General features: G+C 41.8%; 1 protein-coding gene across 10 annotated transcripts in view; it reads left to right on the top strand.

Annotated features, from left to right (window-relative positions):
* EPB41L3 (erythrocyte membrane protein band 4.1 like 3) overlaps positions 1-16,196 on the top strand; it is a 235,667-nt gene that overhangs the window by 100,852 nt on the left and 118,619 nt on the right. For 7 of the 10 annotated variants that reach the window (XM_075826397.1, XM_075826392.1, XM_075826398.1 and 4 more), the window contains exon 1: positions 7,387-7,533. In XM_075826397.1, coding sequence (XP_075682512.1) covers positions 7,480-7,533 — 54 coding nt within the window. In that variant the 5' untranslated portion in view covers positions 7,387-7,479. Of the gene's footprint in view, positions 1-7,335; positions 7,534-16,196 lie in introns of those variants that run through there. The other 3 variants (XM_075826400.1, XM_075826396.1, XM_075826402.1) reach the window with 2 other exon arrangements.

Raw genomic sequence — 16,196 nt, 5'->3', positions numbered from 1 at the left:
ACAATTTTTTTCAAAAGGGCCTCTTTACACTGTCCCCACTACTTTTGTAGGAAAGGGACATGGCTTCCCAAAAGGGGTAAATTATTGTGGAATGAGCTGGCGTAGATTTCACTCTTTGTGGCGTAGCACGGCAGAAGCTCGTGCCGGGCCTCGTACCTTGCCCCAACAGATCGGACAGTTACATAATTAAAAAAAAAAGTATTCTCAACTCACTGCTCCTTTTCTCCCGTCTAGATCCCCTATAGCTCCCTCAGCATGCTGTGGCACTGACACTGATGATGATGAGGGCTGCGTCGCATATAAGACCCTGATGCTGCTCGGCATCAGGACCATGCATCAGCCAAAGCATGCTGAGGGAGCCTGAGGAGATCTGGTAGTAAGAAAAAGGGCATTGAGGCGGGAATGGATAGCGCAAGGCCATGGTCGCTGGGCCACAATTGTGGCCCACAGTTGGCAGAAAGTTAAATCAGTACAAGATTGATCATTTTCCACCTTTAATGTGACCCATAATTTGTACAATTCCATTGAAAAACAAACTGAAATCATTTAGAGGGGAAAAGTAAAAATAGCAAAAGTACAATAATGTGGTTGCATAAGTGTGAACACCCTCTTATAATTGGCTAATTCTGAACACAGCCACATCCCCAATCACATTTAAACTCATGTTAAATAGAAGTCAGTACAGAGCTGCCATTATTTAAAGTGATTCTGAGTAACCCCATATAAAGTTCAGCTGTTCTATTAGGATTTTCCTGACACTTTCTTTGTCCGCAAAAGCCATGGTCCTTAAAGAGATTACAACACATCAAAGGGATCTGATTGTTGAAAAGCATCAGTCAGGAGAAGGGTATCAAAGAATTTCCAAGTCATTAGATATACCATGGAACACCGTGAAGACAGTCATCAAGAAGTGGATTAGATTTGGCACAACAGTGACATTACCAAGAACTGGACATCCCTCAAAACTTGATGAAAAGACAAAATGAAAATTGGTCCGGGAGGCTACCAAGAGACCTACAGCGACATTAAAAGAGCTGCAGGACTTTGTCAGGTACTGATTGTGTAGTGCATGTGACAACAATCTCCCGTATTCTTCATATGTCTGTGGGGTACGGTGGCAAGAAGGAAGCCTTTTCTAACAAAGAAAAACATCCAAGCCCAGTTATGTTTTGCAAAGACCTACATCAAGTCTGCCAAAAGCATGTGTGAAAACGTGTTATGGTCTGATGATACGAAGGTTGAACTTTTTGGCCATAATTCCAAAAGGTATGTTTGGCGCAAAGCCAACACTGCACATCACCAAAAGAACAACATACCCACAGTGAAGCATTGTGGAGGCAGTGTTAGGGTATGTTCACACGGCCTATTTACGGACGTAAATCGGGCGTTTTTGCCCCGAATTTCGCCCGAAAATAGCGCCTCAATAGCGCTAACAAACATCTGCCCATTGAAAGCAATGGGCAGACGTTTGTCTGTTCACACGAGGCGTATATTTACGCGCCGCTGTCAAATGACGGCGCGTAACTAGACGCCCGCGTCAAAGAAGTGACCTGTCACTTCTTTGGCCGTAATTGGAGCCGTTATTCATTGACTCCAATGAATAGCAGCGCTAATTACGGCCGTAATGGACGCGGCGTTCAAGCGCCTGCACATGCCGGTACGGCTGAAATTACGGGGATGTTTTCAGGCTGAAACATCCCCGTAATTTCAGCCGTAACGGACGCCCTCGTGTGAACATACCCTTATGCTTTGGGGCTGTTTTTCTGCAGCTGGAACTGGGGCTTTAGTCAAGGTGGATGGAATTATGAACAGTTCCAAATATTAGGCAATATTGGCACAACCTGCAGGCCTCTGTTAAAAAGCTGAAGATGAAGAGGAATTTCACCTTTCAGAACGACAATGACACAAAGCATACCTCCAAATCAACAAAAGAATGGCTTCACCAGAAGAAGATCAACATTTTGGAATGGCCCAGCCAGAGCCCAGTCCTGAATCCCATTGAAAATCTGTGGGGTGACCTGAAGAGGGCTGCACACAGGAGATGCCCTCGCAATCTGACAGATTTGGAGCGCTTTTGCAAGGAAGAGTGGACAACAATTGCCAAGTCAAGATGTGCCATGCTTATAGACTTCTTCCCAAAAAGACTGAATGCTGTCATAAAGTCTAAGTGTAATTCAACAAAGTATTAGTTTAAGGGTATGCTTATTTCTGCAACCACATTATTTTTGTTCTTTTTATTTTTCCATCCTAAAAGTTTTCAGTTTGTTTTTCAATACAATTCTACAGATTATAGGTGACATTAAAGGTGGAAAAAGTTTTGAAATATTCATATTGGACTAATTTTGTAACATGACTATGTTCACACAACCGTGAAAAAAAAATGGCCGTTAATTTACGAATCCACTGTCGGTTTTTCATGGCCGTCCTGCATCAGTGTGTCTCCAAATATTCATCCATTTCCCAGTAGTTGTTAATGGCCACTTGTCATCCAGTTGCCATCCATTTTTCATGGCTGGGGACTGCATATATGGACAGTAATGTCAGGGGCTTCCCCAGGCTCAGAATTTAAAGTAGTTCTGTGGTCAGGGAGTCCCCTTGTGAGGGCCAGGACCAGTCATTAACGGCCATCACGAGGATTGATTTCTGAAAAATAGGCCGTTAAAAACGGATCCATTGACTTCTATGGTAGCTGTCGGGCCATGAAAACGCCAAAAAAAAGAACATATATTTTATTTTTTGATGGCCAGTATTCACGGGCTGTTAAAATGAACAGCCGTGTGAATATACCCATAGAAGTTCATTGTTCTGAAAAAGGCCGTGTGATGGCCATTAAAAAACAGGGCTGTTTTTCACTGTCATGTGAATATAGCCTAAGCCTCATATTCTAACGATCATATCTCAATTAAAAATATAAACGCACAACCACATCTTTATTCTCTTATCCCCTTAAATGCGCTATCCACCTCCCCTCTCCTCCACACTGCCTGCGAATTAATGTGGATTAACATGGATGGATAATGGTATTCAGGACTACCATATCTGCATTCTGCAAAGATGGTTCATACTACTATAAATAGGAGTTACATGTATTTGGCTGTTCGGGCGCTAGTCCAGCAAGATTGAGCTCAAGAAAATCATTCTTAGGCCCAGTTCACTGAGTTTTTTGGCGCTGATTTTGCCACCGAAGCAAGGCCAAAAAACGTCTGAAACCGCCTCCTATGATTTCAATGGAAGGCGGAGGCGTTTTTTTTTCCCTGGACGGCTTTTAGCCGCTCGCTGGAAAAAAAAAGGCGGCATGTCCTTTCTTGCCGCGGTTCCGCCTCTGGACCTCCCATTGACAGTCAATAATAAACTGCAATACAGAAGAAGTATTGCAGCGTATTATAAAAGCGATCAAAAGATTGCACCGTAAAGTCACCAAGTGGGACTAAAAAAAGTTTAATAAAGTTTGAAATAAATAAATAAAAGTTCCAAGTAAAAAAAAAAAAAAATGAGAAACCCAGTTTTTCCCCATACAAATTACTTTATTATGAAATTGTAAAGAGTTGCACATATTTGGCATTGTCCGTAACGACCAACTATAAAACGATTACATTTTTTAACCCGCACGGTAAACGCCGTAAAAAATCTAATAAAAAACATAGCCAGAAATGCTAAAAAGTGATCAAAAAGTCGCATGAACTCTAAAATGGTACTAATAAAAACTACATGTTGTCCTGCAAAAAAAAGTCCTCATACAGCTACGTCGGTGGAAAAAGAAACGTTATCGCTCTTAAAATATGGCGACACAAAAATAAATAATTTTTAAAAAAAGAGTGTTTTTATTGTGTAAAAGTAGTAAAACATAAAAAAACTATATAAATATGGTATCACTGCTATCGTAACGACCCGCTGAATAAATTTATTTTGTTATTTATACCACACAGTAAATTGCGTGAATTCAAGACGCAAAAAAGAATGGCAAAATTTGTTTTTTTCTCCACTACCCCAGTTAATAAATTGTTAATCAATAAATTAGATGTACCCAAAAATGGTGCTATTAAAAATTAAAACTTTTTCCACAAAAAAAAAGTCCTTATACAGCTATGTCGACACAAAAATAAAGAAAATTATAGCTGAATGTGACGATGGAAAAACTTAAAAAATTGTTTTGTCATTAACCCCTTAAGGACCCATGACAAGAATACACGTCATGGAGCAGTGGGTGATGTTTGGAGCGGGCTCACGCGCTGAGTCCGCTCCACACAATGCAGCTGTCAGCTGTGTATTACAGCTGACACGCTGCTCTAACAGCCAGGAACAGCGATCGTGCTGTTCCAGGACATTTAACTAGTTAAATGCCGCAGTCAATAACGACCGCTGCATTTAAACCGTTAGGAGGAGGGGCGGCCCCCTCCGACAGCCCAACGCCCCCCCCCCGCAGCGCGATCGGGGGGCTCCGATGGTTGTCATGGCAGCGCGGGGGCCTAATAATGGCCCCCAGGGCTGCCTTCTGTCTGCCTCTGCTTAGCAGAAGCCTGTAAAAATGGTCACCTTAGTGCTGAAAAAAATGAAATAAAAAGTGATCAAAAAATCGTATGTGCCAAAAATTGAAACCAATAAAAACTACAGCTCGTCGCGCAAAAAATAAGCCCTCACACCGATCAATTGACAGAAAAATAAAAAAGTTATGGCTCTCAGAATGTGGTGAAACAGAACAATTTTTTTTTTTTTGTTAACAAATAGTTTTTTTCTTTGTAAAAGTAGTAAAATATAAAAAAAGCTATATAAATTTGGTATCACCGTAATTGTATTGGGACGCAGAATAAAGGAGGAATTTCGTTTTTTCCAATTCCACCCCACAAATAAAAAAAAAATCAGTTTCCCAGTACATTATATGGTACTTTAAATGGTGCAAATCGAAGCTACAGCTCCCGCAAAAAAATAAGCCTTCTTACCACTCCATTGACGGAAAAATAAAAACGTTATGGCTCTTGGAAGGCGGAGAGTGAAAAAGTAAAACGGAAAGAGTCGTTAAAGGGTTAAGGTTTAAAATACTTTCAGTATTAAGGCATACCTCCCAACTTTCAAGTACCACAAAGAGGGACTATTGATGTGGCACGTGCAGTGCGCCACGCCAATTTTTTTTTAAAGTCGCGCCTTTAATCCCACCCAATCCACACCTGATTCAGCCCACACAGTATCATGCTCCCATAGTACCTCCCACATAGTATAATACCAAATAGCTGCCCCTGCACAGTATAATGCCCTCTAGCTGGCAAAATACAGTATAATGCCCCCATAGCTGCCACCATATAGTATAATGCCCATGCAGTATAATGCCCATACAGATGCCCCCATGCAGTATAATGCCCAAACAAATTCCCCCATACAGCATGATGCCCCCATAGCTGCCCCATACAGTATAATGCCCCCTAGCTGCCCTTATACAGTATAATACCCCCAAAGCTGCCCCTAATGCCAGTGCCCTTGTAGATGGTGACACAGTGCCCATGTAGGAAGTGCCACAGCCTCTTGCTGCCACCATACAGTATAATGCCCCCATACAGTATAATGCCCACATAGATTCTCCCATGCTGTATAATGCCCACACAGATGCCCCCATGCAGTATAATGCCCAAACAAATTCCCCCATACAGCATAATTCCCCATAGCTGCCCCATGCAGCATAATTCCCCCATAGTTGCCCCATACAGTAAAATGCCCATACAGATGCCCCCATACAGTATAGTTCCCCCCATAACTGCCCAACACAGTATAAAGCCCCATAGCTGCCCCATACATCTTAAAGCCCCCCTACAGCATAATGCCCCCATAGCTGCCCTTATACAGTATAATTCCCCCAAAGCTGCCCACTAGTGCCAGTGCCCATATATAAAGTGCCAATGCCCTCCCGATAGTGCCACACTGCCCATGTAGATAGTGCCCCTATATAGCGCCACAGTTTCCATGTTGATAGTGCCACCCCCTGTAGATAATGCTACCCCCGCCCAGTAGATAGCGCCATTGGGACTCCCTCTAGGAGCGGAATCCCCAGCCAGAGAATATATGGACAGTGACATCAGTGGCTATTCCTTGAGCGAATCCCCGTTGCCGACTCTGGCCGGGGATTCTGCTCCAGGGGGAGCCACTGACGTCAATGTCCATATATGGACCGTGACCTCAGGGCTTTCCTCTAGGAGCAGAATCCGCAGCCAGATCATCGACAACGGGGATTCCGCTCAAGGAGTAACCACTAATTCTGAAGCAAGGAACTATCTTCTCCCTGCTTCAGAATTAGTTCAGAGCGGAGAGAGCTCCTCCGCTCGCCGAAGACTACTTTAAGCGCTGTGCTCGGGGAAGCCCTTGACGGTACTATCTATATATGGACAGTAACGTCAGTGGCTAATACTTGAGCAGAATCCCCGTTGCCGACTCCGGGGATTCCGCTCATAAATGGACAGTACCGTAAAGGGCTTCCCCAAACACAGCGCTTAAAGTAGCGAACGGAGGAGCTCCCTCTGCTCATCCGCTATTAACTAATTCTGAAGCAGGGAGCTGATGGTTCCCTGCTTCAGAATTAGTTTGACAGCGGGACATACGCCCGGCCGCCCGGAATCCGGGACAGCGGACACCGCCCGGAATCCGGGACTGTCCCGCTGAATCCGGGACGGTTGGTAGGTATGAGATAGATAGATGTTTAATGGAGACATTTTTTTTTCTTTATTACCACTATTATTACTTTTTTATTAATATTATTACTATTCTCTATTACAGCAGTCCCGCGGGGGGCGGGGGATGGGTCGCGAGTGGGGGAGCCGCAGAAAGAATTTGCCTGGAGACACAAGAGTTTCTGAAATCATGAAAAATAATGTCATTTATTTTATGATTTTAGAATCCCAGGCACTAAATTGTTTAAACTGTGTACTCACCACTGTCCTGTGTCTTCTTTTCCTCTGCAGTGCTCCGCTCCAGTGTGTCTGCTTCACACTGCTCCCTCGCTCCAGGCAGACTGCTGCGCAGGCAGCCTCCTTGCAGGGGGGCGTTGCTGGCAACAGGGAGGGTCCGGGGCAGGGCAGGACATTGCTCAGACCGCCCAGGACAGCGGTGAAAAAACGGGACCGTCCCATCGGATCCGGGACGGTTGGGAGCTATGATTAAGGGGTTAAAACGGAAAACCAGAAAATATTTTCTTTTTTTGCTGTCTTACATTTTTATGTCTGGAGAATTACAGTGTGCAATGTTTTTAGCTAAAATGTTAGCAATGTTCGATGTAATTTACACCTGCACTTGGTTTCTGAATAACACCTTTACGCCTCCTGAGCGAAATCTGATCTACTAATTTTCTCTTTACAGAATTTCGACAAAGACTGGGATAAAGAGGCTGCTGCTGCAAAACAACTTGAGTATCAACAACTTGAAGACGACAAAGTCTCTCAGAAATCTGTTTCTAGCAAGCTTTCCAAATCTCCTCTTAAAGCTGCTAAAAGACCTAAAAATATGCAGGCTAAAGTGACACTTCTTGATGGCTCTGAATACACATGTGACGTGGAGGTAAGATCACCTTGATTTATGTTTATATGTTTGAGGAATAGCTAAAAACAACAAAACATTTATTTACCTGTGAACACCTTTGCATAGTTAATGCATTATTTGAAATGAAGGGTCTGTAAACATTAGTGGATTGATTGTAGTTTTGACACGTATACAAATTTGGGCAGCATGTTGACTGAGCGGTTAAAGGGGTTATCTGGGGACCGAAAAGTATTAGCATTGTACTCACTGCAGAATGTGAGTACACTGCTAATATAAATTTCAGTCCCCCGTCGTGCTGATTATGAGATTTTAATAGATTTTTACAGTGCTGGCGGGGGACCAGAATTGTAGTTGCGCAGTCTTCCTTCATGGCGACACGACTCTTCGTCATGTGACCATCCCCACTGTACTCTATGTAATCGATGTACTACTACTACTGCTGCTGCTTGTACATAGAGCTCTGCGGGGCCGGTCACATGACGAATATTCGTGTGGTCTTGTAGGAAGACTGCACAACTAGACTTCCGGTCCCCTGCCAGCGCTGTAAAATCTATTAAAATCTCATAATCAGCGCGATGGCGGACCGGAATGTATATTCGCGACTGTACTCCCATACTGCCGTGAGTACACTGCTAATACATTTCGGTCCCCATATAACCCCTTTAACAAAGTGGTCCTGCGTATGAATTTGATCAGTTTAACGTTAGGATGGAGTTTATATTTTTCACTTGTATGCATGGACACTAAAGTGGGACACTAAATAAATGTGGGAGATTTATCAGTATTGGTCTCATAAATATAAATTTACAAGCCGGCACAAAATCACCAAATTTATCAAAATAGCGCATGTGGCATAATATATTTGGTGAAACTAGCTAGGTCGATTAGTCACTTCCTTTGACCCTGTTCATACAGTGCAGATTTGCTGCAGATTTTGCATGCAATTCTGCCAAAACTAGAATTGGATCCAGGAGAGAAGACACTTTAAGGCCTTACATATATACTACTTCATTTTTGCACTTCACGCATCCCTCCATAAACTCTAGTCTATGGGGTATGCGTGATAACGCGTCTCGCAGGGTACAGCACGGATGCACCTCGGGCGTGAAAAATTTAAGTTTTTCACGTCCGAGCTTTGCAACTCTCGTGTGAATCTAGCCTTAGGCCGTGTTCTCACGTAGCGTAAACGCTGCGGAATTTCCGCAACGGTTTTTTTGTGCGGAAAGTCCGCAGCATTTACAGTAGCAGCAAAGTGGATGAGATTTAAAAAATGTCATTCCCACGCTGTGTAAACCTTAATAAATTGACCTGCGGTGTCTAGCACCTGGCTAAACGCGCGTTGGGGTGTTCAGACAGTGTTGTGGCAGTAAAATATGGCTCATGGTGGATGAAGTATGTGGTATCATAAGGTCTTTTTGGTGTGTTGATATATAATACTATTGATGCTATTGCGGTTTGACCATGGTCCTAGGATGTGTCATTTTGGCATACATGTAGTGATGTATATATAAATTTGATCTACAGTATATCTATTGATCTTTATTGATATCTGTATGCATAGTACCACCATTGTTGCCCTGCCTTATGACTAAATGCTGTCATTTCATGTACTGTTTGTACATTTTGTTTTTATGGGTGTAATTTTTAAATAGTCTTGATCAACTGTGTTGTTTGTCTCTAATAAAAGATTTTTGTATTTTTCTATCAAATGATTGATGTGGTCTTATTGTAGCATTCAAGAGAAGTTTTTTGGTGTTTATGCTATATAAGGGTTCCCATATTCTTATTGATATATATTGATTATATGACCTTTAAATAATAGGTATTCTCTCAGTTTCATTACACTATGTCATGTCTGGTATAGAATTGTACCAATATTAAGCCCTAAACAGGGTGCACACAGTAAATTGGGATCATTTTCGAACTTATTTGGCACACCCCCTTTTTTTGTTTGTAAACACTTTTTTTTTTTTTTTTTTTTTTAAATCGTCAAGGTAGGTGTCTAAAATGTATAATATACTTTTCACACCATTTTGGCAGAATGTTGTGACATAATTCTGATAAGTGGAGAAAGAGGCATTTTTCTCTAATAAGATGCATTATTAAGGCTCGTCCACACGCTGCGGAATTGCCCCGTTTTTTCAGGCCGGAATTTCGGATGGAAAAAACGCAGCAGACTACAGTAGCATCACAGTGGATGAGATTTAACAAATCTCATCCACACGCTGCGTAAAAATTTCCGTTCACAATTTGAGCTGCGGTGCGTATTTTTCGAACCGCAGCATGTCCATTCCTACTGCGGAAAGTGGGCTGAATTGCTGTGCTTTTCAGGGGAGATGTCTCCATCTCTTAACATTGTGAAAAACGCAGGAAAAAACGCAGGAAAATGGTGTGTTTTTGCCGCAGTGGAATGTCTGTGTTTTTCAACGTAATTGCTGCTCATCCCCTTCATTTCTACTTGCTCGCTGTGAATGTTCGACATACATTTGGCGGCGGTTTACAGGTATTGCAGCCTTTTCTCCCATTCACTTCAATAAGTGAGAAGGCTGCAATATCTGTGAATCGCCGCTAAATGCGTGTCGAAGGTTCACAGTGAGCAAGAAGAAATGAAGGGGAAGCAGCGCTGGTACTTGCTGGAAAACCCCTTCAGTTACCATTTAAAACCTGCCACAAGATTGCAGACTGTGGTCACAAAGCATAACTGTCTCCATATAGTAATGCTCATAAAATAAAATAGACATCTAGTGGCGAAGGATACTAAATTGTGGAACATATTTATCAATTCAGTAACTGGCATGCTGCTCAGGCTGAATGATATATTTTTCAAGCCCCCCACCGCTCTTTCTGAAAATTGCAAATTGTCTACACTGCAACTTATTTACAAAAGATTTCTAGTACTTTTCGGAATAAAACAGTGGTGTTGAGCTATATGTGCCTTGTGTCACGTGCACTGTGTTGACGAATATGGCACCTCGTAAACTAAAATTAAACACCAATCTGAGGAAATGCGCCCCTGAAAAATGGCAGTCAAGAATTTAGAATACATACTCTCTCTTTTGTCCATATAAAACGGCAAGAACATACATTTTTCATAAATTAGTTACGTTCTTCTAGATTGGATAACTAATACAAAATGCATTATGTATGTAGTCCTCTTTCTCCTCCGAAAAACATCAGCTACAACGAAGGTGTGTACAAAGTCATAGAGCTCATGCACCCAGCTGTATCACGGCTCCGTTTTGTACAGAGCAATATTAGGGCTGCCATAGAGGTCTATGAGGCTTCTACTGTACCTCCTTATGGCTACGTTTTTATGCATAAGAATACAGATGTTTATTCTGTCTGATTTATATGGAAAAACAAAATTGATGCAGCAAGTATAGGGGTATTCTTTCCTTCTAGCATTTCTTCCAGGAGAGCTTCCTATTAGGTTGCAGTCACACCAATCAAATTTTGTTGCAGACATTTCTGTGAATAAAAAACAGTTTCTGCTGCAGATGCATGTATTTCTGCAAGTTACATTCCGTTGAATGGAACCAGTTTTCAGTCGCAGAAATTTCTGCAAAAAAGTCTGCCGCATTTGACTGCACCCTTAGGTGAAATGCGTGTTGCGTGCGGGTTTGTCACTCATATTTTAGTGTGGCAAATGCACAGTGTAATACAGTACCAGCAAAGTAAATGAGATTATGAAATCTTATCTACACTTTTTTTTTTCCTGCATGTATATTGACCTGCAGTGCATAATTTAACCCTTTCATGACCAAGGGTCATTGATGCCCCTCTGTCCAGGTCAAATTTTCAATTTTTGATATACAATTCTCTAAACGATAATTTCTTCGGAACGGCTTTGAATATCACAAATATTTTTACTTTGTTTTTTTACAAGACTTATGAGGCTTTAACGTTCTAGATTAGTTTAATTCAGTGTTTTTAATTTTTACTATGAGCAGACAAATCACCAAAAATTAAAAAAATACCACCTTTTTGTAACTTATATATATATATATATATATATATATATATATATATATATACATATATATATATATATACACAGCAGATATAAAAAATGGCGACAGCACCCTGCAACACTAATGCCACCTAAACCACTAAATATAAATAGATATGCACTAAAGCTAAATCTACCTACAAATAGGGAGGTTCTTAGTGCACATTTTGATCAAAAAGTGTTAGCCCACCTGCCACGACAAGGCGACCTCTGTAAGGTGGGAACCTACGCTGCACATACACCCAGAACTGGGACTAAGCCAAAGGGATCAAATACTTATTTCTCTGTGCACAATGCAAATAAATATATATAATTTTGACAATGTGATTTTCTGGTTTTTTTTAAAATATAATCTATCTCTCACTGGTCAAATTAACCTAGCCTAAAAATTCTAGACTGTTCATATCTTTGATAGTGGGCAAACTTACAAAATCAGCAAGGGATCAAATACTTATTTCCTTCACTGTATATATACATACATATATACATACATACATACACTGTAGAGCTCTGTAACAATTAGGCCTCATGCCCACTTCCGTTTTTTTTTGTTAGGGTGCTATCCGTTGTTTTAACTGATAGCACCCTGACATATTCAATGGGGCCATGCACACTTCCATTGTTTTAACGGAACCGTGCGGCCGTTCCCGTAAAAAATAGGACAGGTCCTACTCCTGTCCGTTTTTGACGGAACAGTCTCTGCCTTTTCAATGATTTAGTCCATGAAACAACGGACTGCACACGGAAGCCATCCGTATGCGGTCCATGTTTCACGGAACAGTCATTAGCTGGACGGGGCATAGGGCAGTTAGAACGTATATAGCTGTATGGCAGTCGTGAAGGGATTAACATCTGCAAAATGTAAATTTATCTTGCGTTTCCACTTGCGGATATTGGTACTTTTTTTTTTAAACTAGTCACATACAATTCTCAACATAAAAATGCACCTATTTCCGCAACAAATTGTCGAAACCGCACCTAAAAACGTATATAAAAAAAAAAACCACTATTAGGTGTGGATTACCTGTGTTCACCTGCAGTTTTTCAGCACCAAATTCCGCAATGTGTGCTTTAGAGAGCCTTACAGCCTCCGTGCACTGGGCCCTGCATGAACTCTGACTTTGCTATGGTTGACTTTCGACTTTCGACGATTTCTATATATTTGAGAGCATACAAGTTCCTTGTTAAACTTTTATACTGAATCATCTTGTATTTTCTCTGCACAAATGACTGGGTTCCATTTTTGGACTGGGTTGTTCACAGCAGTAAGATGACTCAGTTCTCAATTATAAGGTATGAGACTTCAGCTGAATTGATTAAATGGAAATTATCACCTTTATTACAAACTCCAAGATGGTATGAAAATTAGTGTGATATGCCAGGGGGGGAACGGAGGTGCCATATACAGTTCCTTGCAAACGTATTCACCCCTTGGTGTTTTTCCTGTTTTTGTTGCATTACAGACTGGAATTAAAATGGAAATTACATTTGATTTTATGTAATGGACCTGACAATATAGTCTAAATTGTTACAGTAGAATGAAAAAAAATTGCCTTGTTTTAAAAATACAGATATAAGCTGTGAAATTGAGGCTGTTTGTCAATCGGCACTTGTTTGCTCCTTTCACAGGGAGCTATGATCGGTATGGGGAAGAACGATGGTTACTACAATCGTTTGTCCCCATACATTTCCATCGTTTTGGCAGCACGTTTCCCTTTTTACACAGGGAGATGTGCTGCCGACTAGCGACCATTTTATTGACTGCATAAGCAAACCGATCAATGGCTAATCATTTTCCTGTTCATATGAACGGAGATTGCTTGCCTCATCATTGGCCCATGTAAAAGGGCCTTAAAGGGAACCTGTCATTAGCATTTCACCTATTGAACTCTACTCACCCCTTGCTGGCTGCTGCTGTCAGAAGTTCATTGCCGTTATCCCTTCTGCTAAACTCCTCCTCCGGCCGCAAATAACGGTCTGCAAACATTTTGCGCCTTTTATGGCAATAATTCGGCAGTCTCGTTCCTTCCCCTTCTTATGCTTGCACACCGCTGGGAACCAGCCCTGAATGCCATAATATCGTCTGAGATAGCGTGCATGCACCCGTCATATATGCTCCGATACCCTTCCCTGCTTCGTCCAGGCCTCAAATCTAGTTACTGCGCATATGCCGCTATGGTGTCTCGTTGTGCGTAGGCACCAGAACAGGACATCGATGTGCAAGTGTGAAATTTTGTGTGTGCTGGGGGGAGGTGAAGAGCCATCAATCAAAAGTAAGGAGGCGGGGCATACTCGGAAACCTTGAGAAGTGAAGAAATGACTCTTTTCTAACGAAGATATGATCCTTTTATGCTCATTAGCATACCTCGGGGGAACACCAAAAAATGGAATACTAAAGCTACAGAGCCTACTTACAAGATAATTATGGGTTACATAAAAATGTTTTTTCACCCATTACCACCAGGTATTGCTGGTTTAATAGGTGAAATGCTGGTGACAGGTTTCCTTTAATGACGCAGCCCAGTTTGGGCCTTAAAGAGAACCTTTCACCTGCCCGTACATGTGCAGCATGTAAAAGGCAGGGCTTCACAAACACACTCTCACTTGACATTTTTTTTCCTCTCTTCCTCCGTTATTTACATATCTGTGCCGTTCTATTTGGCGCCAAATATGTAAATAAGCCCCTGAACTGTCAATGGGGCTTTTCTATCTAACTAAATGGCAAGGGGGCGTGAGGTCTTCGCTCTGACACTGTCCAATCAGCTACTGTTCCCTCCTTCAGACTGGTGGTTCAGTAGAGAGCGCTCTCTGTCTGTGTGTGTTCCCGCGGGAACACACATGCGGGAACACAGTGTAAGAGCTGAAGAGAGGAGAGCGAGCATGCGCCCTCTCCCCTTCAGCTCTTGCACTGTCCGTAGCAGAGACATTCCCCCTTGCCAGTTCGGCAGACAAGTACAAGACTGCGTGATCTCTCGCAAGAGATCACAGTCTTGTTCTTGTCTGCCGAGAGCTGAAGAGTGAGAGCATGCGCGCTTTCCTCTCTCCAGCTCTTGCACTGTCCGCAGCAGTGACATGCCCCCTTGCCATTACACGCCACCTTGCCAGTTCGGCAGAAAAGTACAAAACTGATCTCTCGCGAGAGATCAGTCTTGTCTGCCAAGAGCTGAAGAGCACGCACACGCGCTCTTCTCTCCAGCTCTTGCTGTGATACTGTCCGTAGCTGATTGGACAGTGTCACAGCCATGTTAAACTCCCCCTTGCCATTATACGCGCCATTGACAATTCAGGGGGTTATTTAAATATTGGGCGCCAAATATAACGGCTCCGATAGCTAAATAACGGAGTAGGGTAGAAAAAAAAATGTCAAGTGCCCCCAGGGTTTGTGCAGCCCTCCCCATTACATGCTGCACTCAAGCTGCACATGTATTCTCTTTAACCCCTTTCCGTCGTAAACAACTTTCATATTTTAATTTTCGTTTTTTCCTCCCCACATTCCAAAAGTCATAACTTTTTCATTTTTCAGTCTATATAATCCTATGAGGGCTTCATTTTTGCGGGACGAGTTGTAATTTTTCTTAACGCCATTTATCGTGCCATATAATGTACTAGGAAACAGAAAAAAAATATATTTGTGTTAGAAAATAAAAAAAAACGATTCCTCCATTGTTTTTTTGGGCTTCGTTTTTACAGAATTCACGGTGCAATTAAAACAACATGTTAATTTTATTCTGCGGGTCAATACGATTACGGCGATACCAAATATATATAGTTTTTTCCTATCATTTACTGCTTTTACAAGGAAACATTTTTATTTATTTTGTATCCAAATTCTGAGAGCCATAACTTTTTTTATTTTTCCGTCAATTACAGTGGAGGAAATAAGTATTTGATCCCTTGCTGATTTTGTAAGTTTGCCCACTGTCAAAGACATGAACAGTCTAGAATTTTAAGGCTAGGTTAATTTTACCAGTGAGAGATAGATTATATATAAAAAAAACAAAAAAAAACTGAAAATCACATAGTCAAAATTATATGTATTTATTTGCATTGTGCACAGAGAAATAAGTATTTGATCCCCTACCAACCATTAAGAGTTCAGCCTCCTCCAGACCAGTTACACGCACCAAATCAACTTGGTGCCTGCATTAAAGACAGCTGTCTTACATGGTCACCTGTATAAAAGACTCCTGTCCACAGACTCAATTAATCAGTCTGACTCTAACCTCTACAACATGGGCAAGACCAAAGAGCTTTCTAAGGATGTCAGGGACAAGATATAGACCTGCACAAGGCTGGAATGGGCTACAAAACCATAAGTAAGATGCTGGATGAGAAGGAGACAACTGTTGGTGCAATAGTAAGAAAATGGAAGACATACAAAATGACTGTCAATCGACATCGATCTGGGGCTCCATGCAAAATCTCACCTCGTGGGGTATCCTTGACCCTGAGGAAGGTGAGAGCTCAGCCGAAAACTACACGGGGGAACTTGTTAATGATCTCAAGGCAGCTGGGACCACAGTCACCAAGAAAACCATTGGTAACACATTACGCTGTAATGGATTAAAATCCTGCAGTGCCCTTAAGGTCCCCCTGCTCAAGAAGGCACATGTACAGGCCCGTCTGAAGTTTGCAAATGAACATCTGGATGATTCTGAGAGTGATTGGGAGA

Source organism: Rhinoderma darwinii, chromosome 5 (assembly GCF_050947455.1).
Source record: "Rhinoderma darwinii isolate aRhiDar2 chromosome 5, aRhiDar2.hap1, whole genome shotgun sequence".
Lineage (NCBI taxonomy): Eukaryota > Metazoa > Chordata > Amphibia > Anura > Rhinodermatidae > Rhinoderma > Rhinoderma darwinii.
The sequence above is the reverse complement of the archived record's forward strand: the minus strand, read 5'-3'. Positions and strand labels throughout refer to the sequence as shown.